The 27,528-nt window shown below is 31.9% G+C and overlaps 1 protein-coding gene across 1 annotated transcript; it reads left to right on the top strand.

Annotated features, from left to right (window-relative positions):
• Positions 1-18,573: 18,573 nt before the first annotated feature.
• On the top strand, positions 18,574-19,217 carry LOC132925779 (uncharacterized). Its single transcript, XM_060990143.1, has 4 exons — positions 18,574-18,694; positions 18,788-18,931; positions 18,993-19,082; positions 19,207-19,217. Exons 1-4 carry the CDS (start codon positions 18,574-18,576, stop codon positions 19,215-19,217), a joined length of 366 nt encoding a protein of 121 aa, XP_060846126.1.
• The last annotated feature ends 8,311 nt before the right edge of the window (positions 19,218-27,528 follow it).

Here is a 27,528-nt window from a genome sequence, read left to right as displayed (position 1 = left end):
AAAATTCTTTAAAAATAACATTTTTCTGTATGAACCTCAAAAAAAATTATTAAAAAAAGAAATTTTTCTCATAAATTATTAAATATCCTTAAAAATCCCATTAATTCGGCGAAAAACCCCATAATAACATATTATATTTTCAAATTTTTCTTCAACCATCATTTAGCAGCCAATTAGCAAATAAATTAAATTTAACATTTTTCCTTAACAAACCCCCATAATAAATTATTAAAAACCAGAAATTTCCTTAAAATTTATTAAAAAAAACCATTAATTCATCAAAAAAACCCAATAAAAACCAATTTAAATCCTTCAAATAAATTAAATTTAACATTTTTCCTTAACAAACTCCAATAATAAATTATTAAAAACCAGAAATTTCCTTAAAGTTTATTAAAAATACCATTATTCATCAAAACCCCATAAAAACCAATTTAAATCCATCAATTAAATTAAATTTAACATTTTTCCTTAACAAACCCCCATAATAAATTATAATAAAGCAGAAATTTCCTAAAAATTATTAAAAATCCCATTACCTCGTCTAAGAACCTCATAATAACCAATTAAAATCCATGAAATTCATTAAAAATAATATTTTTCCATAAAACCCCCATAATAAATTATTAAAAACCAAAATTTTGCTTAAATTGTATTCAAGATTCTTAAAAATACCATTAATTCGTTAAATAAAACCCATAATAACAGATTATAGTTCAAATATTCATTAAAAATAATATTTTTCCAAAATAATCGACATAAAAAATTATTAAAAACCAAAAATTTCCTTAAAATGTATTAAAAATCCTTTAAAATACCATTAATTCGTTAAAAAAACTATAATAACAGATTAAAATCCATAAAATTCTTTAAAAATAACATTTTTCTGTATGAACCTCAAAAAAAATTATTAAAAAAAGAAATTTCCTCAAAAATTATTAAATATCCTTAAAAATCCCATTAATTCGGCGAAAAACCCCATAATAACATATTATATTTTCAAATTTTTCTTCAACCATCATTTAGCAGCCAATTAGCAAATAAATTAAATTTAACATTTTTCCTTAACAAACCCCCATAATAAATTATTAAAAACCAAAAATTTCCCTAAAATTTATTAAAAATCCCATAAATTCGTCTAAGAACCGCATAATAACCGATTAATATCCATAAAATTCTTTAAAAATAACATTTTTCTGTATGAACCTAATAAAAAATTATTAAAAAAAGAAATTTCCTCAAAAATTATTAAATATCCTCAAAAATCCCATTAATTCGGCGAAAAACCCCATAATAACATATTATATTTTCAAATTTTTCTTCAACCATCATTTAGCAGCCAATTAGCAAATAAATTAAATTTAACATTTTTCCTTAACAAAACCCCATAATAAATTATTAAAAACCAGAAATTTCCTTAAAATTTATTAAAAAAACCATTAATTCATCAAAAAACCCAATAAAAACCAATTTAAATCCTTCAAATAAATTAAATTTAACATTTTTCCTTAACAAACTCCCATAATAAATTATTAAAAACCAGAAATTTCCTTAAAGTTTATTAAAAATACCATTATTCATCAAAACCCCATAAAAACCAATTTAAATCCATCAATTAAATTAAATTTAACATTTTTCCTTAACAAACCCCCATAATAAATTATAATAAACCAGAAATTTCCTAAAAATTATTAAAAATCCCATTACCTCGTCTAAGAACCTCATAATAACCAATTAAAATCCATGAAATTCATTAAAAATAATATTTTTCCATAAAACCCCCATAATAAATTATTAAAAACCAAAATTTTGCTTAAATTGTATTCAAGATTCTTAAAAATACCATTAATTCGTTAAATAAAACCCATAATAACAGATTATAGTTCAAATATTCATTAAAAATAATATTTTTCCAAAATAATCGACATAAAAAATTATTAAAAACCAAAAATTTCCTTAAAATGTATTAAAAATCCTTTAAAATACCATTAATTCGTTAAAAAAACTATAATAACAGATTAAAATCCATAAAATTCTTTAAAAATAACATTTTTCTGTATGAACCTCAAAAAAAATTATTAAAAAAAGAAATTTCCTCAAAAATTATTAAATATCCTTAAAAATCCCATTAATTCGGCGAAAAACCCCATAATAACATATTATATTTTCAAATTTTTCTTCAACCATCATTTAGCAGCCAATTAGCAAATAAATTAAATTTAACATTTTTCCTTAACAAACCCCCATAATAAATTATTAAAAACCAAAAATTTCCCTAAAATTTATTAAAAATCCCATAAATTCGTCTAAGAACCGCATAATAACCGATTAATATCCATAAAATTCTTTAAAAATAACATTTTTCTGTATGAACCTAATAAAAAATTATTAAAAAAAGAAATTTCCTCAAAAATTATTAAATATCCTCAAAAATCCCATTAATTCGGCGAAAAACCCCATAATAACATATTATATTTTCAAATTTTTCTTCAACCATCATTTAGCAGCCAATTAGCAAATAAATTAAATTTAACATTTTTCCTTAACAAAACCCCATAATAAATTATTAAAAACCAGAAATTTCCTTAAAATTTATTAAAAAAACCATTAATTCATCAAAAAACCCAATAAAAACCAATTTAAATCCTTCAAATAAATTAAATTTAACATTTTTCCTTAACAAACTCCCATAATAAATTATTAAAAACCAGAAATTTCCTTAAAGTTTATTAAAAATACCATTATTCATCAAAACCCCATAAAAACCAATTTAAATCCATCAATTAAATTAAATTTAACATTTTTCCTTAACAAACCCCCATAATAAATTATAATAAACCAGAAATTTCCTAAAAATTATTAAAAATCCCATTACCTCGTCTATGAACCTCATAATAACCAATTAAAATCCATGAAATTCATTAAAAATAATATTTTTCCATAAAACCCCTATAATAAATTATTAAAAACCAAAATTTTGCTTAAATTGTATTCAAGATTCTTAAAAATACCATTAATTCGTTAAATAAAACCCATAATAACAGATTATAGTTCAAATATTCATTAAAAATAATATTTTTCCGTAAAACCCCCATAATAAATTATTGAAAACCAGAAATTTCCTAAAAATTATCAAAAATCCCATTAACTCGTCTAAGAACCGCATAATAACCGATTAATATCCATAAAATTCTTTAAAAATAACATTTTTCCATAATAACACCTATAAAAAATTATTAAAAACCAAAAATTTCCTTAAAATGTATTAAAAATCCTTTAAAATACCATTAATTCGTTAAAAAAAACTATAATAACAGATTAAAATCCATAAAATTCATTAAAAATAATATTTTTCCAAAATAACCGCCATAATAAATTATTAAAAACCAAAAATTTCCCTAAAATTTATTAAAAATCCCATAAATTCGTCTAAGAACCGCATAATAACCGATTAATATCCATAAAATTCTTTAAAAATAACATTTTTCTGTATGAACCTCATAAAAAATTATTAAAAAAAGAAATTTCCTCAAAAATTATTAAATATCCTCAAAAATCCCATTAATTCGGCGAAAAACCCCATAATAACATATTATATTTTCAAATTTTTCTTCAACCATCATTTAGCAGCCAATTAGCAATGTTTTGAAAGCTAGTCGTCGAAATTTGCAAACCAATAGTTCGCCGGTAAAAAACTTTTCGCGATTCGCGCATGTCTAATTCCACTAATAACAACTTATAATGCAATCTGTATTAAGTTTTCAAGTTTTTTATCTGAGCAAAAATATTTTTATTGACAATCATGGGTAAAAAAAAATTAAGTCCAACTATTCTCATGCTTATAAACAGCACAACAATATTAAAAAATGTTCTATTATACATAAATAATAATAATAATAACATACAGTACGTGTGTTACAGCCGACCGATACACACGTGTGTTACCGTCTGTCGCCTATCGCATTTATTAGCTCTCGATAGCAGTAACCAGAACTTCACTACAATTAACGAGGTATGTTGCATAATTACGGCCCCCCTCATCCGTAGTAGGTAATATCACTCTCGTCGGATCGTCGTTCTTCACGATGGTCGACTCCACTGTCAACCCACCCCCCACTGCATCACACACACAACAACCAAATACACATAAAACCTTTGCAGAAACCACAGCAAACACACATTTTCCAAAAAGAGATCAAGCAATAATCTTCAATACAATTCAAGATGTGCCACAAATTGAATATATTAAAGCATTCAGCCAACTAACACACCCAAATAATATAAAATTCGCATCACGCATTTCAAACAATAGGTTCTGCATATACTTTGCAAGCAAAAATATAGTTGAACAAATCATTTCAAAACAACCATATATCATAATAAACAACACGGAAATATCTTATCGCCGTCTCATTAACCCAGCCAAACGCATAATCATATCTAACGTACAACCGGTTATACCACACGACATAATCGCAAAGGCAATTAATAACCTCTCAATTACAATGGTGTCACCGATTACATTTATGAAGGCCGGATTCTCTAATGACGAGTTCGGTCATATAGGAAGCTTCAGGCGTCAAATGTATATACACCCTGAACATAGTAATAAAATTCCTGGTTCCATTCTGATACAATATGACCAAACTGAATATCGCATATTCTTCGCTGACGACACAGTGACTTGTTATCTGTGCAAACAAACAGGACACACTTCTAACCACTGCAAAAATATAATAGAAAATAAAGCCGAATCAGAACACTTCAATAACACAAACGACAACCAAGTTAGAAACGACACGGACCACAATGAACAGATAATACAAGATACCGTTGGCGACAGCACACACACAGAGACAAGCGTCGAAAATATTATCAAGGAAACGAATACCATCACCCGCTCCACACAAAAAGCTACCACTCAAGAAAAAAGACCCGCACCATCAACCTCGAATAGTAGCTCCCATGAGAACACCCCTATCCCAACACCAAATAACCCCACACCACCACCAACAGAAACTACAAATATACGGAAAAACACCGATTCACTCGCAACCAAATTAAAAGAATCTGTCAAAATCCCTCAACCTCAGCAAAAAAAACCAAGGCGCTCAAACTCAATTGAACAAATTATACTCAAACTGGATGAAGCATTATTACCAGCAAAAACTGCTTTTGAGAATATACCAAACCTAAAAATTGACTTTAACCAACTAAAACATATTATTGAAAACACACTCACTGGACAAGATCCCTAAGGCGTTTTAACACCATTCAATATATCATCCATAGAAATGATCGAGATCTTGGAGACAGTCCGCCCCAAAATCAAAAGCATCTGCATCAAGAACAGACTCTCGAGTCTAGCCAATTTACTGCTCGAATTGACCCCCCTTTCCGACTTCAACTAACTCACTACAACACAACAATAATAATTCCCATTCATTGTATACATTGCATTTTAAATAAAGTAACCTACTATGAAGAACCTGAATATAATACAATGGAATATAAATAGCCTCACCAAAAAACGGCCGGATCTACAATTAATAATACAAAAATATTCACCCATGTGTATTAGCCTTCAAGAAACAAATCTTAAAAACAATCTCATACCCAATATAAAAAACTACAATATATTCTACACCAACCGACAAAACTGTATTAGGGCTAGCGGCGGCGTCGCCTCTCTAATACACATTGACTATCCCTGTGAACAGATTCCTATCGTTTCCAATCTAGAAGTCATCGCAGTCCAGATAACTCTAGAATCAAAAATTTCTATATGTAACATATACGTCCCAAACCAAACATCTTTTAACACATATGATATAGACAACATTATCAAACAACTTCCCAAACCATTTATTCTACTAGGCGACTTCAATAGCCATAGCGAATATTGGGGATCAGACAGAACAGACGCTCGATATTCAAAGAACGACACCACCCCCATAATTTACAAACAACACCTACGTTCAATCATCTCCGGGTTCCACGATTTTACCGAAATTTACACGGACGGTTCCAAAATGGAAAACGGTGTTGGAGCAGCTGTAGTAGTCCAGGACCACGTATCCATGCTGAGACTCCCCAACTATTGCTCAATATACACAGCCGAAGCAATTGCAATCTCATTTGCCTTAGACCTCATTAAAACTAACCACATACACAAAGCTGTAATCCTCAGTGACTCACTTAGTACCCTGAGGAGTATTGAAAATGTCTACAATCCAAATGAGATCTCCAGGAAAATCCAGAACCAGATATATAACCTTACACACACCGGCTACTCAATTACCTTATTATGGATACCCAGTCACAATCAAATTCAGGGAAATGAAAGAGCTGACCAAAAAGCACGCCAAGCAACTACATCAACAGATGCCATTAGACTTAATCATTTCACCCTACACGACGCCAAATCCATAACTAGTATAATAACCAACAATATATGGCTTCGGGCATGGAAACAAGGTACATCCAAATTAAACGAAATTAAAAATACCATACACACATGGCCTTCTCCACCAGATTTTACAAGGAAAATGGAAACCTCAGTTAACAGAATCCGTATAGGTCATACATCACTAACACACCAGTATCTGATGAAGAAAGAAGACCCACCCATATGCGACACCTGCGGTACTCCACTCTCAATCAAACACATCTTAACTGAATGTCTTTCATACGAAACGGATAGACGGGAAGCTGGCATTTCAAACATCTTATCAGAAGCCCTCCACCCAGACAACATAAGACCCATAATAACATTTATTACTAAGTCAAACCTTATAAATAGTCTTTAATATGTAAATTATATAATATGTTAATAATTTAGAGTTAAACTCATTGTTGCTAATGGCCATTGTTGCCGAGGCTTAATTTAAATAAAAAAAAAAAAAAATAATAATAACATACTCATTTTAAATTTCTCAAGAAAATGGTGATTTTTTAAGCATGCTCACCCCATTATTATGCTTAAATTATGTTATGTTAATAATTATATTCAAATTCTAATTTTTACATAGTTTCAAGTTGTTAAAAACCAACGTTTTTATTAAAAAATTATGTTTTTAAATATTTTTATCCTTATATTTTTTAAGTTTTTTACTTTTTTGAATGACAATATAGCTTTAATTTCATATTCTAAATCAGAATAATTTTTTGAGTATTTTGATACATAAAAATCGAATTTAGGGCAAGTACAGGGACGCCCGCAGAAATGTAGTTCAGGGGGGCAAAAAAATTGTAAGTACCTAAATACTTATAGGAAAATTTACCGCTACATCTTTCATCTACTCATATTTTGCAATACCATCAATAATATTTTTTTTAAAAATCAAAACTAATTTAAGTTAATATAAAATTACACTATTAGTTCTAATATTTGTAAGAAAAAACATAATAAAGTTTAAACAACTTTATTTGATTGAATTTATTTCATATTTTATTATTTTATTCAAAAAGTAATCACCTTTTGTTTGAAGCAAATAAATAAATTTAATTAATTACTTTGACTCGTCCGCGCTAACAGACAATCTGCAGGAACCAGCCAAAAGTGACTTAGCGAATGAAAATAATCTTCTTAATGTCTTTTTTAACGATTAAATAATAAATACCTCCTTGTTAGATACAAGGTTTGTCGAATAGTCGCTAAATACCCAAGAATCGCAATATTTGTGTTCGGGGTGGGGCTGGAGACATGCGCGAATCGCGAAAAAGTTTTTTACCGGCGAAATATTAGTTTGCAAATTTCGACGATTAGCTTGCAAAACGTTGCTAATTGGCTGATTGGGGACATGTGTCTCCAGCCCCACCCTAAGTTTTTTATTTTTTCCGATTAAAAAATATGCTTGCAAATTGTTGCTAAATGACTGCTAAATGTTGACTTAAAAAAAATGTCAACATTTTGAATGGGTGGGGTTGGGGACATGCACGTGTGAAAGTACCCGTCTTACATCTAAATTTGGTGTATTTTTTATCGTAACACCCTAGTGTCCAATGGGCAATGACTATTTTCATAAAAAACTATTAAACATTTTCTCTACCTGGTTTATAAAATGCTAAACCTACTGTATTTTTCGAGTTCTCAAAATTTGGACATATAATTAATAAATTAAAATTATAAAAATCGGATACTAAATTTAGTACTAATAAATAAGATATCGTTTCTGCTGTTACATAGATTTCTAAGTGGGTGAGCATTGCTGTTAATGCATAAATACCAGAAAATCGGTCTCCGGGAACCTCAGTTAACTTACGATTACCTCTAGCAATGAGATGTAACCTCGGCTGAACAATTAATAAATTTCTCATTTTTTCAGTATCAATTTTATTGTTATTACTATCAATCGAGACGGTTTTATTACTATTCCTTTCACATTTTATTCTAGTATTGCTTGGAGTTATATTATGTTCCTTATCAAATTTTATAACTACGTTTTTTTTTATTACCAGTTAAAATTTTTCGCTTGTCGAAAAAATGTATTTTTGCTTTTATAATTTTAAGAAGTCCCTACCTAACGTACCAAACTAGGTCCTACTAAGTTCTCAACTACCATGTATTAAAAGGCAATTCAGCATATTAGCAGCAAGTACCCTACTTAAGGAACAATGTACGATGTCGATAGACAGCAATCGTTATACTATTGTGTACCGTTGTTTATCATCAAGAAAAGTACATCGTACAAATAGTGAAATTCGTGATAACATATTATATTTTCAAATTTTTCTTCAACCATCATTTAGCAGCCAATTAGCAATGTTTTGAAAGCTAGTCGTCGAAATTTGCAAACCAATAGTTCGCCGGTAAAAAACTTTTCGCGATTCGCGCATGTCTAATTCCACTAATAACAACTTATAATGCAATCTGTATTAAGTTTTCAAGTTTTTTATCTGAGCAAAAATATTTTTATTGACAATCATGGGTAAAAAAAAATTAAGTCCAACTATTCTCATGCTTATAAACAGCACAACAATATTAAAAAATGTTCTATTATACATAAATAATAATAATAATAACATACAGTACGTGTGTTACAGCCGACCGATACACACGTGTGTTACCGTCTGTCGCCTATCGCATTTATTAGCTCTCGATAGCAGTAACCAGAACTTCACTACAATTAACGAGGTATGTTGCATAATTACGGCCCCCCCTCATCCGTAGTAGGTAATATCACTCTCGTCGGATCGTCGTTCTTCACGATGGTCGACTCCACTGTCAACCCACCCCCCACTGCATCACACACACAACAACCAAATACACATAAAACCTTTGCAGAAACCACAGCAAACACACATTTTCCAAAAAGAGATCAAGCAATAATCTTCAATACAATTCAAGATGTGCCACAAATTGAATATATTAAAGCATTCAGCCAACTAACACACCCAAATAATATAAAATTCGCATCACGCATTTCAAACAATAGGTTCTGCATATACTTTGCAAGCAAAAATATAGTTGAACAAATCATTTCAAAACAACCATATATCATAATAAACAACACGGAAATATCTTATCGCCGTCTCATTAACCCAGCCAAACGCATAATCATATCTAACGTACAACCGGTTATACCACACGACATAATCGCAAAGGCAATTAATAACCTCTCAATTACAATGGTGTCACCGATTACATTTATGAAGGCCGGATTCTCTAATGACGAGTTCGGTCATATAGGAAGCTTCAGGCGTCAAATGTATATACACCCTGAACATAGTAATAAAATTCCTGGTTCCATTCTGATACAATATGACCAAACTGAATATCGCATATTCTTCGCTGACGACACAGTGACTTGTTATCTGTGCAAACAAACAGGACACACTTCTAACCACTGCAAAAATATAATAGAAAATAAAGCCGAATCAGAACACTTCAATAACACAAACGACAACCAAGTTAGAAACGACACGGACCACAATGAACAGATAATACAAGATACCGTTGGCGACAGCACACACACAGAGACAAGCGTCGAAAATATTATCAAGGAAACGAATACCATCACCCGCTCCACACAAAAAGCTACCACTCAAGAAAAAAGACCCGCACCATCAACCTCGAATAGTAGCTCCCATGAGAACACCCCTATCCCAACACCAAATAACCCCACACCACCACCAACAGAAACTACAAATATACGGAAAAACACCGATTCACTCGCAACCAAATTAAAAGAATCTGTCAAAATCCCTCAACCTCAGCAAAAAAAACCAAGGCGCTCAAACTCAATTGAACAAATTATACTCAAACTGGATGAAGCATTATTACCAGCAAAAACTGCTTTTGAGAATATACCAAACCTAAAAATTGACTTTAACCAACTAAAACATATTATTGAAAACACACTCACTGGACAAGATCCCTAAGGCGTTTTAACACCATTCAATATATCATCCATAGAAATGATCGAGATCTTGGAGACAGTCCGCCCCAAAATCAAAAGCATCTGCATCAAGAACAGACTCTCGAGTCTAGCCAATTTACTGCTCGAATTGACCCCCCTTTCCGACTTCAACTAACTCACTACAACACAACAATAATAATTCCCATTCATTGTATACATTGCATTTTAAATAAAGTAACCTACTATGAAGAACCTGAATATAATACAATGGAATATAAATAGCCTCACCAAAAAACGGCCGGATCTACAATTAATAATACAAAAATATTCACCCATGTGTATTAGCCTTCAAGAAACAAATCTTAAAAACAATCTCATACCCAATATAAAAAACTACAATATATTCTACACCAACCGACAAAACTGTATTAGGGCTAGCGGCGGCGTCGCCTCTCTAATACACATTGACTATCCCTGTGAACAGATTCCTATCGTTTCCAATCTAGAAGTCATCGCAGTCCAGATAACTCTAGAATCAAAAATTTCTATATGTAACATATACGTCCCAAACCAAACATCTTTTAACACATATGATATAGACAACATTATCAAACAACTTCCCAAACCATTTATTCTACTAGGCGACTTCAATAGCCATAGCGAATATTGGGGATCAGACAGAACAGACGCTCGATATTCAAAGAACGACACCACCCCCATAATTTACAAACAACACCTACGTTCAATCATCTCCGGGTTCCACGATTTTACCGAAATTTACACGGACGGTTCCAAAATGGAAAACGGTGTTGGAGCAGCTGTAGTAGTCCAGGACCACGTATCCATGCTGAGACTCCCCAACTATTGCTCAATATACACAGCCGAAGCAATTGCAATCTCATTTGCCTTAGACCTCATTAAAACTAACCACATACACAAAGCTGTAATCCTCAGTGACTCACTTAGTACCCTGAGGAGTATTGAAAATGTCTACAATCCAAATGAGATCTCCAGGAAAATCCAGAACCAGATATATAACCTTACACACACCGGCTACTCAATTACCTTATTATGGATACCCAGTCACAATCAAATTCAGGGAAATGAAAGAGCTGACCAAAAAGCACGCCAAGCAACTACATCAACAGATGCCATTAGACTTAATCATTTCACCCTACACGACGCCAAATCCATAACTAGTATAATAACCAACAATATATGGCTTCGGGCATGGAAACAAGGTACATCCAAATTAAACGAAATTAAAAATACCATACACACATGGCCTTCTCCACCAGATTTTACAAGGAAAATGGAAACCTCAGTTAACAGAATCCGTATAGGTCATACATCACTAACACACCAGTATCTGATGAAGAAAGAAGACCCACCCATATGCGACACCTGCGGTACTCCACTCTCAATCAAACACATCTTAACTGAATGTCTTTCATACGAAACGGATAGACGGGAAGCTGGCATTTCAAACATCTTATCAGAAGCCCTCCACCCAGACAACATAAGACCCATAATAACATTTATTACTAAGTCAAACCTTATAAATAGTCTTTAATATGTAAATTATATAATATGTTAATAATTTAGAGTTAAACTCATTGTTGCTAATGGCCATTGTTGCCGAGGCTTAATTTAAATAAAAAAAAAAAAAAATAATAATAACATACTCATTTTAAATTTCTCAAGAAAATGGTGATTTTTTAAGCATGCTCACCCCATTATTATGCTTAAATTATGTTATGTTAATAATTATATTCAAATTCTAATTTTTACATAGTTTCAAGTTGTTAAAAACCAACGTTTTTATTAAAAAATTATGTTTTTAAATATTTTTATCCTTATATTTTTTAAGTTTTTTACTTTTTTGAATGACAATATAGCTTTAATTTCATATTCTAAATCAGAATAATTTTTTGAGTATTTTGATACATAAAAATCGAATTTAGGGCAAGTACAGGGACGCCCGCAGAAATGTAGTTCAGGGGGGCAAAAAAATTGTAAGTACCTAAATACTTATAGGAAAATTTACCGCTACATCTTTCATCTACTCATATTTTGCAATACCATCAATAATATTTTTTTTAAAAATCAAAACTAATTTAAGTTAATATAAAATTACACTATTAGTTCTAATATTTGTAAGAAAAAACATAATAAAGTTTAAACAACTTTATTTGATTGAATTTATTTCATATTTTATTATTTTATTCAAAAAGTAATCACCTTTTGTTTGAAGCAAATAAATAAATTTAATTAATTACTTTGACTCGTCCGCGCTAACAGACAATCTGCAGGAACCAGCCAAAAGTGACTTAGCGAATGAAAATAATCTTCTTAATGTCTTTTTTAACGATTAAATAATAAATACCTCCTTGTTAGATACAAGGTTTGTCGAATAGTCGCTAAATACCCAAGAATCGCAATATTTGTGTTCGGGGTGGGGCTGGAGACATGCGCGAATCGCGAAAAAGTTTTTTACCGGCGAAATATTAGTTTGCAAATTTCGACGATTAGCTTGCAAAACGTTGCTAATTGGCTGATTGGGGACATGTGTCTCCAGCCCCACCCTAAGTTTTTTATTTTTTCCGATTAAAAAATATGCTTGCAAATTGTTGCTAAATGACTGCTAAATGTTGACTTAAAAAAAATGTCAACATTTTGAATGGGTGGGGTTGGGGACATGCACGTGTGAAAGTACCCGTCTTACATCTAAATTTGGTGTATTTTTTATCGTAACACCCTAGTGTCCAATGGGCAATGACTATTTTCATAAAAAACTATTAAACATTTTCTCTACCTGGTTTATAAAATGCTAAACCTACTGTATTTTTCGAGTTCTCAAAATTTGGACATATAATTAATAAATTAAAATTATAAAAATCGGATACTAAATTTAGTACTAATAAATAAGATATCGTTTCTGCTGTTACATAGATTTCTAAGTGGGTGAGCATTGCTGTTAATGCATAAATACCAGAAAATCGGTCTCCGGGAACCTCAGTTAACTTACGATTACCTCTAGCAATGAGATGTAACCTCGGCTGAACAATTAATAAATTTCTCATTTTTTCAGTATCAATTTTATTGTTATTACTATCAATCGAGACGGTTTTATTACTATTCCTTTCACATTTTATTCTAGTATTGCTTGGAGTTATATTATGTTCCTTATCAAATTTTATAACTACGTTTTTTTTATTACCAGTTAAAATTTTTCGCTTGTCGAAAAAATGTATTTTTGCTTTTATAATTTTAAGAAGTCCCTACCTAACGTACCAAACTAGGTCCTACTAAGTTCTCAACTACCATGTATTAAAAGGCAATTCAGCATATTAGCAGCAAGTACCCTACTTAAGGAACAATGTACGATGTCGATAGACAGCAATCGTTATACTATTGTGTACCGTTGTTTATCATCAAGAAAAGTACATCGTACAAATAGTGAAATTCGTGTTGTTCTTTTATTCTGACCGGCTCACCGAGCACCTATATCGCCGTAGCCATGTCAAGTGGGATGAGTATATTACACAATTACTGTTTATACATTACCTATACTATATGCATTAGAAATTATACATAAAATTATATGGACACATTAATCCCCCCTGAGATTTTTTTCTCATTTTAAGCTCTACTTCTATTACCTTCCTGCTAAATTACTCCCAACCTACTATCCAGTACAAATTTCCATGTTCCTGTATACTTTTTTAAAGACCTTCCTCACTTTAATACACCTTTTACCACCTATATCCACAATCAGCTTATAATAATATAATGCTAAATTATAATTATAATTTTTAAGTCTCTAGACTTATTAGAATTGTTAGATTTTTAATTATTAAATTAGATTAATTTGTCAAATACTTATTTACTTTACCGTTATTACGTATATTTTATTTTATATCCATCAATATTCTTATTACTAATATTTAAATATTAACTATTTAGATATCAATAAACAAATAATAATATAATTCTACTAGTTTAGCTATATGGATTGTATTTATGGTACATACTACATTGGTATAATAAATTTCAAAGTAAGACCATACAACTAATTATTTTGAAATACGTCGATTTGCCATTTGCCCGACTCATTTTCACGAACTGTGGTTCCTTTTTCGGAACGTCGCATTGAATGAGTTTTCTCGGGTGGCTACGGCGTTTTCCCGATGTTTTTCCGGAGGCTCAACGGTTTTCACCGGACAACTCCTCATTCCGGACGTCCACTTCGGGTAATCGAACTTTTCCTCCGGAGAATTTCCGTTCTTACCGGTTTTCTCCAGTCCAGAACTCTTCTGGCCCGTTTTCTTCGAACCCTTTCCCAAGTCTCCGGCCCGTAAAGCTCCAAAGTCCTTTTCTCCGGGTCAGTTTTGGTAATTTGTGGTTCCTGTACCGGAACATTACCAACTGCCGAAGTAGAACTTCGTTGCCTACCCCTTTTCGGATGACTCTCGATTTTTTCGCCGGTTACTTCCTGGCCGGCCGGGACTCGGCGGTCCCGCCAGTCATTCTAGCGTTTCCCGACCACGACTTCCTGCTCGGAAATGCAGCTTGCCAGTGGTCATGACTACCACACACTCTGCATCCTGTCCCGAAAGACAGTCGTTCCCTCGGATTAGGCACCTGGGATTTGCTAGCATGCTCAGCTTTTCTTTTATCCAACCATTTTAATTTTGGTGGTTCGCTAGTGCTCTCTTCCGCCTTATCCGATACTACCGCCTTACTACCATCTAAAATGTGTGCAAGCGCGCATAGTTCACTGAACGATTTCAGCCGTTCAATACGTGCATGTATTCTAAATTCATCACGCATTAGCCCAATCACTGTCATCATCACCGCTTCTTCAGTCAGACCAAGATTTAACCTCCGATACAAATGGTACTAGTGAAGGACATGCCCTCCCAGTGTTTCGGCCTTGGTCTGAGTGGTACTTAACAGTTCGGATCGCAGACTCGACTGTAACTCGTCCCCGTTGAACATTTCCAAAAGCCCAGACTTGAACTCTTGCCATGGCAAGTCCAACGCCCTCATGGTTCCCCACCATGTACCTGCCTGTGCCTTTAGCTGAGGGGCCAACACGGTCACCCATCAAGCTATGTGGATACTAGTTTCTTCAAGTATTGCTTCAGCCTGGAGCAAAAACCGCACCGGGTCTTCCTCCCTCTTACCATAAAACTCTGGTATCGACGCATGGACCATACTCAACTCATTTTGAGGAATGAGCAGGCTTTCCGCGAAGTGAACACGTTTTCTACCAGAGAAACTACTACGTAACACTTCCTCATCACTTCTACCGAACATTTCATCGGACACACCGGACAAATTACCGAAGACTCCTGACATATTTTCACCGGACACTCCAGACTGGTTACCGGAAGCTCTGGGCAAACTCCGATTTCGCGAGTTTTCTCCGGTCAATCTGCTTCGAATGGTCGCCCATCGGTTCTCAAAACTCACCTCTTGAGTTTTGACCGGGCAATTTTGATTTGCCCCGGATAAATCTCTTGATTTATTGGTAGGGGGGTGTTACCACCACATGCGCAGCTTGCTTGCGCTACTCACTTGGTCGACTTACGTTTTTCTTTGGCTAACTCCCACTCCAAGCGTTCCATTCTCTTCCGGAGAGTAGCGATAGTACGTTGCTGCTCGTCAACCGTCGCTTCCACCCCCTCCAGTCTATCTAACATCTGTTCCATGAAGTTGTTTATCAAATCCCCGTCGGATTTGACCTCTTCACCACTGTTCTGGACCTCCAATGTACTATCTTCCAGTACCTGGACTGACAACACGTCAGTTACCCCAAACCGATCCATATTTTCCTTAGCATTAATATACTCCTCTTGTGCTAGAAGTTTATCGGCCTTGGACCTCCCAGTCTCAATACCACGTTTCGATAATTCCCGGTTAATATCGACAATATTTAACTCACCAATGCATTTGCATTTAAAAATTAATTAAAAATATAATTTAATTTAATTGCTTTTATCTACCGAATTAAATTACGATAGATACGAGATTAACGTAAATCGGGCGAACATTGGTAGAGATACGTACTTTCCAACCTATAAATAGCCTAAATCTAATTTAGCGCTGTAGGAATTACACTAAATTACGCAAATTCTGCCAAAATTTAACACCTTAGGTTAAATAAGTAACTAATTAGGAACCGGTATGATCAGGACACCTATGTAGGTTATTTTAACCTGATATGTGCTAATTTACTTTAATTTTATGTAAAATTAATTTTCTTAAAATTAGCACTTACCTTACTCCTTTTCCAACTGCGCCAAATGTAGGTGTCTGGTTCGGAATGTTAAATAACAACACTTTTAATGTTTACAATATAATGGTACTTTATTTTGTTATATATATATATATAATACGTATCTAATATAATAAAACGTGAACGAGTTCGTCCGTTGTCCACTTGAGCGCTGCCGGTACTTTAGCCGAGAGCCAATCGGAAAATTACAATTCTTATCGCCCTTCCGCCGTATCGACGACGGCTTCACCCGTCGCCGCCGTCGCCCGTGCCGACGGCCGCGCGACTGTTGAAGCCGTTTTTCGCGCGGCGGTTTTTATCGCGGCCGTCCGGTATCGTGCTCCCGCGATTTTTTAATACCTATCATTTTTTTTTTTTCCGAAAATTTCGACTTTTGAGTAGCCGTTCGTGCGGTCTTGACGTGTTTTTCGCGTCCTTGGTGTGCTCTCTTTTTACGCGTTTGTTTTCTCCTGGTCGCGATCGCGTTGACCGATCTCCTGAATACGATTTCACGGCCTTTGAGTTATTTTTTTGAATAATAAATCATGTTTTATCGTTATTATTATTGTTATATATACTATATCGTTAAATACCTACCTAAAACTTAACAAGATATATGTTATATAATTATTTAGATATATAATAATATAATATAATATATATTACCATTGATTATAAATACTATAGATAGCTCACTGCAGTACAAAATACGCTGCGCGCTGAATGGCGAGTAACGCTACGGGGGCTCCGCTCGATATTTAGTTATGGCGTGTACCGCAATAATCGCTAGTATAGTTCATAGGAGTAGGGATTAGTCTTGAATTTTTCACTGTAGAGACAGACGTACATATTGACCTATCTTGGTTTTAATTCTCGGAGCGTCTACTAAGACATTAGACAATACTCGTATAATACTATAATGTAAACTTGGTACCTAACTTGTCGTTACACTGGCGCACTACCAAGGATTACAAAATAATAAATATTAAATACCTATCCATAATAATATAATTCTAGATGGGTGGCCTCCTTTTTGGCCAAAATGTACCCTTTCCATTTCAGCTAGTAGTACAGTTTTCTTTACAATTTACAATTATAACAATAGAACTTAACAATTTAATTAAATATGGTTGTATCCAGAAATGTGATTCTTTGATGAAAATCATTACCTACAACTGCTTGAAAAAAATGATTTAACTTTTGATTATTAACATTGATACTAAATATTAGTATTATTATTACCAAAGTAATTGTCAAAGTAAAAATTAATGTTTGTTTATAGTCTTCACTTTTCAATGTAAGCTGTAAGTTAAACGGTAACACCCCCCCCCCCTCCACCCCATTAAATAGGTTGAATATTTATTTTTAAATTAGTCCCTAATTATTAAAATATATTAATTAGTTATTGTATAGTCATATTTATGGTTATAGTATGCATATTAGTATATTTGTTTGTTAAAACACATTAGTACATTACGCATTTACACATAATATTTACTATATTATAGTCATTGTCATCAATCATCATATATATTTTCTAAATTGAAATATTATTCCATAAATAAAAATATTATTATACCTGCAATAGACTTCACGTTACACTCAATGCGAAGTATTTTCGGCTCTTTTAAATTATACCATTGATTATAAATAGTATCATTAAACTATTTACTATTTATAATCAGTGCTTGTACGCTTGTACAAAATATTGGAATTATATTATATTTATTCTGAGTACACATGCGGAAAACATGCGCATTACGGACGTACAAATTGAACGATACTCGTTGATCATTCAATTTTTTTTGAAGACTTAGTTGTTATATTTATTACTTAAGTATCTCGTAATAACTATAGAATTGTGTTTTGTTATGTTATTTTGAAATCATTTATACGTCATTTCTACTGTGTTGTTCTCAAATAATTACAATGTCTAGTGACAAATGTGCATATTTTAACTGCACAAATACACGTAGAAATACATCAAATATAATATTTCATCCTTTTCCATCAAACGAAGAAAGGTCCAAAATATGGATAATTAATTCTGGTAAGTAGCCAAGTAGGTAATTAACATTCGTAATTTATCTATAATATAGGTAATAAAATCTGCAATAATATGGAAAAACATTTTTTAATTTAGGAAATATTAAACTAGAATCTCAAAGTCCTAAAAAGTTAAAAAAGAAGTTTGTATGTTCATCTCATTTCGAAAAAAATGCCTATTCTAATCCCACAGACCCAAAATCACGACTAAACCGTAATGCAGTACCAAACAAATATATAAGTAAGAAAAAATCATATTTTTGTGTATTTTCATTTGTTTTGACACTTTTATTTATTTTTAGGTGCATACACACAAGTTGATGAAACAATCATAACGACACCAAAAAAATCACGACATCGTCGTCAACAATTTACAGATGAAATGTTTGAAGGTCAGTATAATTTAAATTTATAGTTAATTTTTAGTTGGTACTAAAGAATGACAACAACACGAGTATGATAAAATCTATTTTACCATACTTATATTTTTAATTTTTAAAAATTTGTAAATTTTAGATTCAGAGTGAAGTGATGAATTTATTGATTTTACAGTGATGTGTGTTTTTTAAATTTTTTAAAATATGCAAATTATTTTGAGTTAGAAATTCATAAAATTTTTCCATTAAAATTTAAGATTTTAAAATTGAATACAAGATTCATTGTTAGGTCATCTAGCTTTATCAAAAAAAAAAAAAAAAATGTCTGTATGAAAGTCAAATTAAATTTTACAACATTTGGATATTCACCCGATTTCTCATGTAGCAATTTTCTTAATTTGTTTTAATTCAATGACGAACAACCGTATTAGACACTTGAATTAATTTACACAACATATTATTTATACTATATAATGTTAAATAAATTTTAGTTGTCGTCAAAATTAATATAAGGCTCCTGATATATTGTTACAATAGCAGTTGAAAAATATTAAAAATACATAGGCAAACTTTTTTTTTATAATCATGAATTTTAAAGTTAGAATTTAACAAAATCTCGAAAATTATCAATCATAGTAATTAAAATAAGCAGGTAAGTGGGTGTCGCTCTGCTGTACAGTAGGTTACAAAAATTTAATATCATAAAATATTATGTCTACCTATTAATAGTAATATTATAGGCTGACATACCGTCTTCGCTCAGAATATTTTTTCGTATACAACAATATTATATCATTGAATTCAAATTTAGTTCCATCCATTTCAGTAACCTACTGTACAGCAAAGCGACATCCACTTGCCCACCTTTTTCAATTAAATGTTGTGAAAAAATTTAAATCGTTTGGTTTAATTTTGGAAGAATTATTACAAAGTTTTCGGTAATATTTCTTGTATATATTTTTAATTTGTAAATCATTTTGTTTAAGGGTTGACACCTTCACCATAAACATTGAAAGTAATGACACCAAATCGTAAATATGAAGTTTCCGATTCTTGCTCAAATATTCGAGCACCTGGTTCACTAATTTTTGAAAACAGTCCATCGAGTTCAATAGCTACACCTACAACTAAATCTTGGGTCTCAGCACTAATCGATTATCCCAGCCCTATGCCAAAAATGAGACAAATAAAAAGCCCAAAAAAAAGCGCACTTCAACAAGAGTTAATTAGGATTCGAAAACTTTTAAAAAGAAAACGTTCTATTATTTCGGCATTAAAACAGAAAAAAACAAACAAAAAGCAGAAATCTAATGTGAATGATTTATTTAAAACATTTAATTTTCCATCTAAAAACTCAAGAAGTTTAGTATCAATGCAATTGTTACACAAGAATCGTAAACCTTGGTCAGCTAATGAAAAAAAAGTTGCGCTATCATTATATTATAAGTCACCTTCGACTTATAAATACATGCGAAGGACTGGAATTGTATTGCCGGCTATAAGTACAGTGACACGTTGGCTACGGTCGATTAACTATTCCACTGGATTTTCGGCCAAATATTTAGAACAAATAAGGTTAAAAGTTTTAAATATGGATTATAATGAAAAGAAATGTGTTCTTCTATTAGATGAAGTTTCTATAATGAAAACTTTAGAATATAACAAGATTTTGGACGAAATAGAAGGGTTTGAGGATTTAGGTGATATGGGACGTACTGAAAAACTTGGTTCTCACGCGTTAGTAATTATGGTTCGTGGTCTTTACAAAAATTGGAAATTGCCTTTATCATATTTTTTTACTGGCAGTGGAGTTAAAGGTGATACTTTAGTCGAAATTGTTAAAAATTGCGTCAAAAAAATTGTGGATATTGGTTTATTGCCCACTTGCATTTTATGTGACCAAGGGACACAAAATCGTCGGATGTTTTCGTTGCTAGGTGCATCTCAAAATAATCCTTCAACTGAAATATGTGGCAAAAAATTATTTCTTATTTACGATATGCCACATCTTATCAAGAGTTTAAGAAATAATCTACTATCTGGTGATTTTAAAATTGGCAATAAAGTTGTGTCTATAAATGATATTAAAAAAACGTATGAAATTGACAGCCAAAGTAAAACAGCAAGAGCTATGACCAAAATAACACCAACTCATCTATCTCCTAACCCTTTTCAAAAAATGTCCTGCAAGTTAGCAATCCAACTCTTGAGTAATTCTGTATCTGCAGCTATAAAAACATGTGTGGCTACTGGGCAACTAAAATCGAATACAGCACTACATACTTCAGAATTTATTAATGTCATAAATAATATATTTGATTCGGCAAACAGCAAAAATTTATATGACCGAAATCCAAACAGAAGACCTTTAAGTCCTAAAAATTCAATAGTGTTCGACAACTTGAAAAAAGCACAAGCATTATTTAAAGAAGCGGTAAAAGTATGCCATAAGACAAAAAAAATCAGTACGCCCCCTTGTTTTATTGGAATAATTTGGACGACAACTGCTATTTTAGAACTATACGAACAAGAAAAAGTAGACATGCAAATCTATCGGCCAAATAAAGACAATTTTTTAATGACAAATCGACTAACGCAAGATATATTAGAAAATCTATTTTCAGTGATACGACAAAAAAATGGCTACAACAGAAACCCCACAGCCCGCACGTTTCGCTGTTGTTTTGGGCATATATGTACATATAGTTTGATGAAATGTTTGACAACATGTTGTAATAATTGTGAATCGGATGACGATGAATTTATAACTGTTGAAGTATTGAAGGATGTTCCTGTAGAAAACTTAATTTTATCAGAAAACGGTGAATTGTCAAATGAAAATTATGTTCACGAAACAACCGATTCTGACAATAGTTCAAAGTCAAATGAAGGAATTTATGATGTTGACTTATCACTGGAGACGTGTTCAATAACTTATTTTTCTGGTTATTTAGCAAAAAAATGTTTTGATAAATTTAATTGTGCCAACTGTAATTTAATCAAACCAAATGAACACTTAGCTGACAAAAAAGAACTTTTAATTATACACAAGGTGTTCGATTATGTGCAACAATCACAAGGCTTAAAAGCTCCATCTGATGAGCTAACACAAATAGTGACAATATGTTTAAATATATTTAAAAATACATTTCCTAAAATTAAGAGCTCAAAGCAAATTTTAAAACAACTTTTGCATAAAGCCGAAAGACAAATAAATAATCATTTTTTGGTTTTACAAAATTCGTGTAAAGATCACTATGAATTTATTTTACAGCTGCTGTTTAGGACACGCATTTATAAGGAATGTAAGTGGATTAATGCAAACCTTGGAAAGCGAAGTTATCAAAATGCAGCCAAATTGCGAATATTTAAAAATAAATAAATAAATAGGTAAATTATAATTTTGTAATTAATGTTTTGTTATGTATGCAGTGTACAAAATAAGTAATTTATTATAATATTGTTACATAAACAGATTTGAAATAATAGGTAAATAAAGTTGAAAATAAACTCAATTGTTTTGTTAATTTACAATTCTTCTTGTATTTTTATTATGAAAAAAATATGATATTTTTGCTTGAATTTTATTAGAAGTTAAATTTTAATAAAACAATAAATTGTAAAATACGCTTAGTCACTGGTCACAGGCGTAAGTACGGTGTCACAGTTGGAATATAAGTCAATAACAGTAAAAAAAAATATTTATTTTGCAGGGTAATGATGTATTTATTATTTCCAGTGTACAAATTGCATTAGTCGTAAAATCAAAAAACATTTGAATGAGTTTAATTAGTTTTTTTATTTTTTAAACACTTGATTTTTGAATATGTTGATGAAAATATTTTAGTCATGGTTTAAGAAATCCTTCTAGTTTATTCATTTTGTTATTACTTTTGTGTTATTAGTTTCGACGTATTTCAAAAGTATTTTAAATGTTCACAAGCGAGTAGGAAATCGAATTTCAGATAAAAGCTTTTTATGTGAGCAAATTTCGGGCGAAATTAGCTGGTCTGAACTCGTCGCTGAACGGTTTGTATTCTGATTCCTAGCCGCCAGCGGCGACGACGTCTGTAAATGCAATCGCTGAACTACTGGCTACTGCGGTCTGCGAAGCCGCCGCCGACGATGTTTGACGACGACGCACGACAACAGTTGTCCGCGGTGACGATTACGGCGATTAGAAATAATTATTTTATTTTATTATAGGCCGAATTCCTTAGCGCTCTCTATTGGGAGTAATTACGGCGCAGCGTATTATGTACTGCAGTGAGCTATCTATAGTATTTATAATCAATGATATTACGCTAAATGTGATTAAAAAAATTACGATGTCTCGACGGACGTCGTGGGCGAAGAAATAAAAAAACACGTTTAGAGTCGAATCGTACGGATTTCGTGGGTAAAACGGTGCTAGACGCCCGATTCGTCGCGGCTCGGAAACGGCTCAAGTGCTCGAGATTCGACGTCGGTTTTCAACTCGAACTGTAGTCGATAGGTTTAGGCGTTAGGATAGGATACAGGATTAGGCAGGTTTAACGAGAACGAATCCCGCTCCGGCGGTATTTCCGGCGGCGCTTTGATGGATTAATACGGCCGCCCACATTTTTTGCACTTTTTTTTGATTTTTTTTTTTACGCGATTTTATATCTTAAAATTTCGACATTTTTTTTTTCCGTCATAGATCATTGAATCATTATGATTTAATAATAAATAACCTCATTATATTAGTTTTACGTACGATTTTATTTTACGCGTGTACTCATTGCCGTCGTCGAGAGTCCAGTGATCTGTCGATAGCGGTGTACTAATATATCGGAAGGCTTATTCGTCGGTAAATTTCCTACGACTTTATTATATATCACACATATTTCGTTTTTTGTACGTTATAGTTAAGTCTGTTATATATACATAATAATAAAATATTTAAAAGCACGTTACGTTTAACAATATTAATAGGTTTAACTATATACATATAATTTAATATACGTCCACAATATATAAGTGGGAAATCGTATAAATATATTTGTGCGTGTGTATGTGTGTGTTTGTGTATATAATGTAAAAAAAAATGTGAGTAGGTATAAAATATAATTAAAATAATTAAAAAAAAAAGAATCAAATACATTATTAATTACAATAATAGTAAAATAATTTTAAACATAAATTATATAACTTATATATTTTTTTTTTTATCATAATAATTGTACATAGTTCTGGTGGACTTCAACGTTACAAACATGATATGTTATAACTTATAATTATATTATATGTGTAAAACTCATACTCTCCTCATCTGTACACAAATTATTGTTACACCAATTATGTAATAAACATTAAATAATTAAATAAATTATATTTCTAATGTTTTATATAATATCTACCTAATAAAATACATGCGATTGTATGTAATATTTAAATTTTTTAACACGATACATTGCAAATTTAATCACGTGTATTATATTTAATAATAATATATAATATTAACGAGTGTATTGGCTGATGTTAGTATTTAATATTTAATTTTTAAATACCCATTAGGTATATTATGCTGTAATGGTCGCGATCAGATTGCCTACATAGGCTTTATTATACATAAACTGATTTTCACCGTTGATTGCTGATCACTAAAAGTACTTTGACTTTCTTACGAACAAATCGACATTCTACTATCGACTTCCGAGGGAATTGAAACGGGGGTTAGAGAAAAGTTCTTATTTCACTGATTGCGTCCACGTGTCTGCGATCCGACGAAGTCGGATCGCCTACCTGGTAGGTTTATTTTCGTGTAAACTGATTTTTACCTTTTAAAAACTTTTACTACGCACGATTGTTTTTATTTCAAATACGATAAATTGTCGTAGCGTTGTACACTCAATATTCAATACATATGATTTTCACCCGTGCGCCGACATTGTCTGCGATCCGACATAGGCGGATCGCCTACCTGGCTGGTTTGGTTTCCCTTAAAGCTTTTTGAAAGTTGAGTTCATACAACATTTTGATTTCACTTATTGCGCCGACGGGGTCCGCGATCCGACGCAGTCGGATTGCCTACCTGGTAGGCATAGTTGCATATAAATTTATTTTCACGAGTGATTACTGATTATTCAACGCTCAAACGACGACATTCGACTATAACATTTTTTCCTACTTTCGACGCCAGGAGGTCAGACAATCCGCCGTAGGCGAATTCCGCAGCCGGTTATCGAATTACACCGGTAGAGGGCTGATAGCTAGACACTCAAAAGTCTACGTATCAATCTCGACTTTCAAAAACTTTTCACATTCGAAAGAAGACCGCCGCCAACCATCCACAACACCCACTTTATCATCATCCCGATAGAAGACACGCAGTATTACCAATCAGTGGTACCAACACCGCGGACTTATTACCGCCAAATCTTCCTTTTTTTGAAAACTTTCCGCTTTCAAGCTCTTCCATCCGTCCTAGGGTATTCACTTACAGCGAGTTTCACTCAAAGCGAGGCACACTCACAGCGAGGCACACGGGCAGCTAGTTTTAATGAAAATGATACGTCCGGCGACCGTGGATCATGAAAGACTGACCCGCGCCTTGACCAGTCGCGGGTCGCGCTCTCGCGAACTTAGATAAGCAGTCGCGGTCGTTGCGATAACGACCGCGACAACTTGTATTAAATAGATTTGATAAAAGTAAAGTAACAATTTATCGATAAAAATAAATAAATATAAACCAAGATTTAATCTTAAAATAATTCTGAATTATATTGATTAATGTTTGGTTATAATTAAAGGATTCCAACGTACCTAACGAATAATTTGTTAAAGAGGGGACACTTTTTAACCACTATTATAGGTAGGGGGAAATCCCCCTGCGTCCCCTTTCACCTTAACCCCTGAATATAAATAATCATTACAGGAAGAATTATATTCACAATAATATTATATAATATTTATTTATACTTAATCATTAATTTTACTTTTACCTGAAATTATTTTTTAGATTCTTGATGTAATGATGTACGACGTGTGTGTCTGTAAATTGCACTTTCATTGCAGTAAAAATAATGTTCATACAAATGCGCATTTTTCTCTGAGAATACCAATCTATAGTTACCCATATTTTTGCTTTCCCATAAATTATTTTGTTGCTCAAAATGTTCTTTGCACCTTAACGTTCTTTGTTTGCTAAAAATTATTTACATAGCATTATATAACTTTAAAAAAAAATTTAATATTTTATGTTAAACATATTGATATTATTATAGGTTAATAAACGATACTTAAGATAGTTACTTTAGAACGATACTTTGCGTTCAGCAGAATCAAATTTATGCTGTTAGCTTTAATATTAGAGTCAATTTATCTATTATCAAACTTAAAGGTAATAATATTATCTAGGGCATCTCATAGGCTTTTATTGATAATTTAATTTTCTAAACGAGTTACGAGCAATTTAAAGTTTTAATATTTTACTTAACAATAACTCACTAAAAATTAAGATATCAATAAAAGCCTACGAGATGGCCCAGATAATATTATTTCCTTTAAGTTTGATAATAGATCAATTAACTCTAATATTAAAGCTAACAGCATCAAATTAGTTCTGCTGAACGCAAATTTTCTATGTATTACGTCCGTAAGACAATAACATCACATGCGGGTATAACGCATGGTCCTCTTAAAAACGATTAAATCTAAAAGTACTCTATACTTAATTATTTTTAAAGTTCCGTAGAAAATAAAATTTACTATTAAATTAATTAGGTTATATTAAGATCTTACATAATTAAAATCAAGTACATACATAATTTAAAATATTGTACATATTTAAATAGATAAATATATTTGCCTTTATTTCTTTAAAAATAATTCAGTATTATAAAAAAAATTTCAGAGTTTAAAAATCGTGATAGCTGGTACAAATATAGTATAATGGTAGTGGTGGTTATGGATACACAATTATTAATTAATTTTTGGACTAAGATTATAGTCATAATAGTTGACCGACAAAATGTTCAAAATATACAATTGATTTAACAATTTATTTATGCGTGGTACAATTACTTAAAAATATCAAAGATACAATTTGAGTTATACATTCGTAGAAAATTGTTTAATTGTCTATATAGGAATAAGGTTAACAGCAACATTACATTTTTATATCCAGTTCAATAAATTACCGATGCAATCCAATTAGTTATTACTATGGTATTTTAATATGATCAACATATTGAATAAATAAATAAATGTAAACGAATGGACAATAGTTATCAAACATACTAAACGTTTTTATCAGCATTGATGGTTTGTTGTTGAGTTTTCCATTTATCCTCTCCAGAAACGAATTTTTTTAATGTCTTATTCAATTGCAATAGTTTAAACGTATCAATCAGTAGTTCTCGTTTCACTATTTTATCAATCGAAGTGTCCGTGTGGAAATCTGGCGAATGATTGACCTAAGCACAATACATTAGGATGT

This window comes from Rhopalosiphum padi, chromosome 3, assembly GCF_020882245.1.
Source record: "Rhopalosiphum padi isolate XX-2018 chromosome 3, ASM2088224v1, whole genome shotgun sequence".
In the NCBI taxonomy this organism is placed as follows: Eukaryota; Metazoa; Arthropoda; class Insecta; order Hemiptera; family Aphididae; genus Rhopalosiphum; species Rhopalosiphum padi.
This window is presented reverse-complemented; position numbering and strand designations above follow the sequence as displayed.

Coding starts and splice junctions, on each gene's coding strand:
- LOC132925779 (XM_060990143.1), top strand. CDS start 18,574: ATGTCTAGTGACAAATGTGCATATTTTAACTGCACAAATACACGTAGA. Junction 18,695..18,787: donor AATATGGATAATTAATTCTG/GTAAGTAGCCAA, acceptor TTTTTAATTTAG/GAAATATTAAACTAGAATCT. Junction 18,932..18,992: donor AGTACCAAACAAATATATAA/GTAAGAAAAAAT, acceptor ATTTATTTTTAG/GTGCATACACACAAGTTGAT.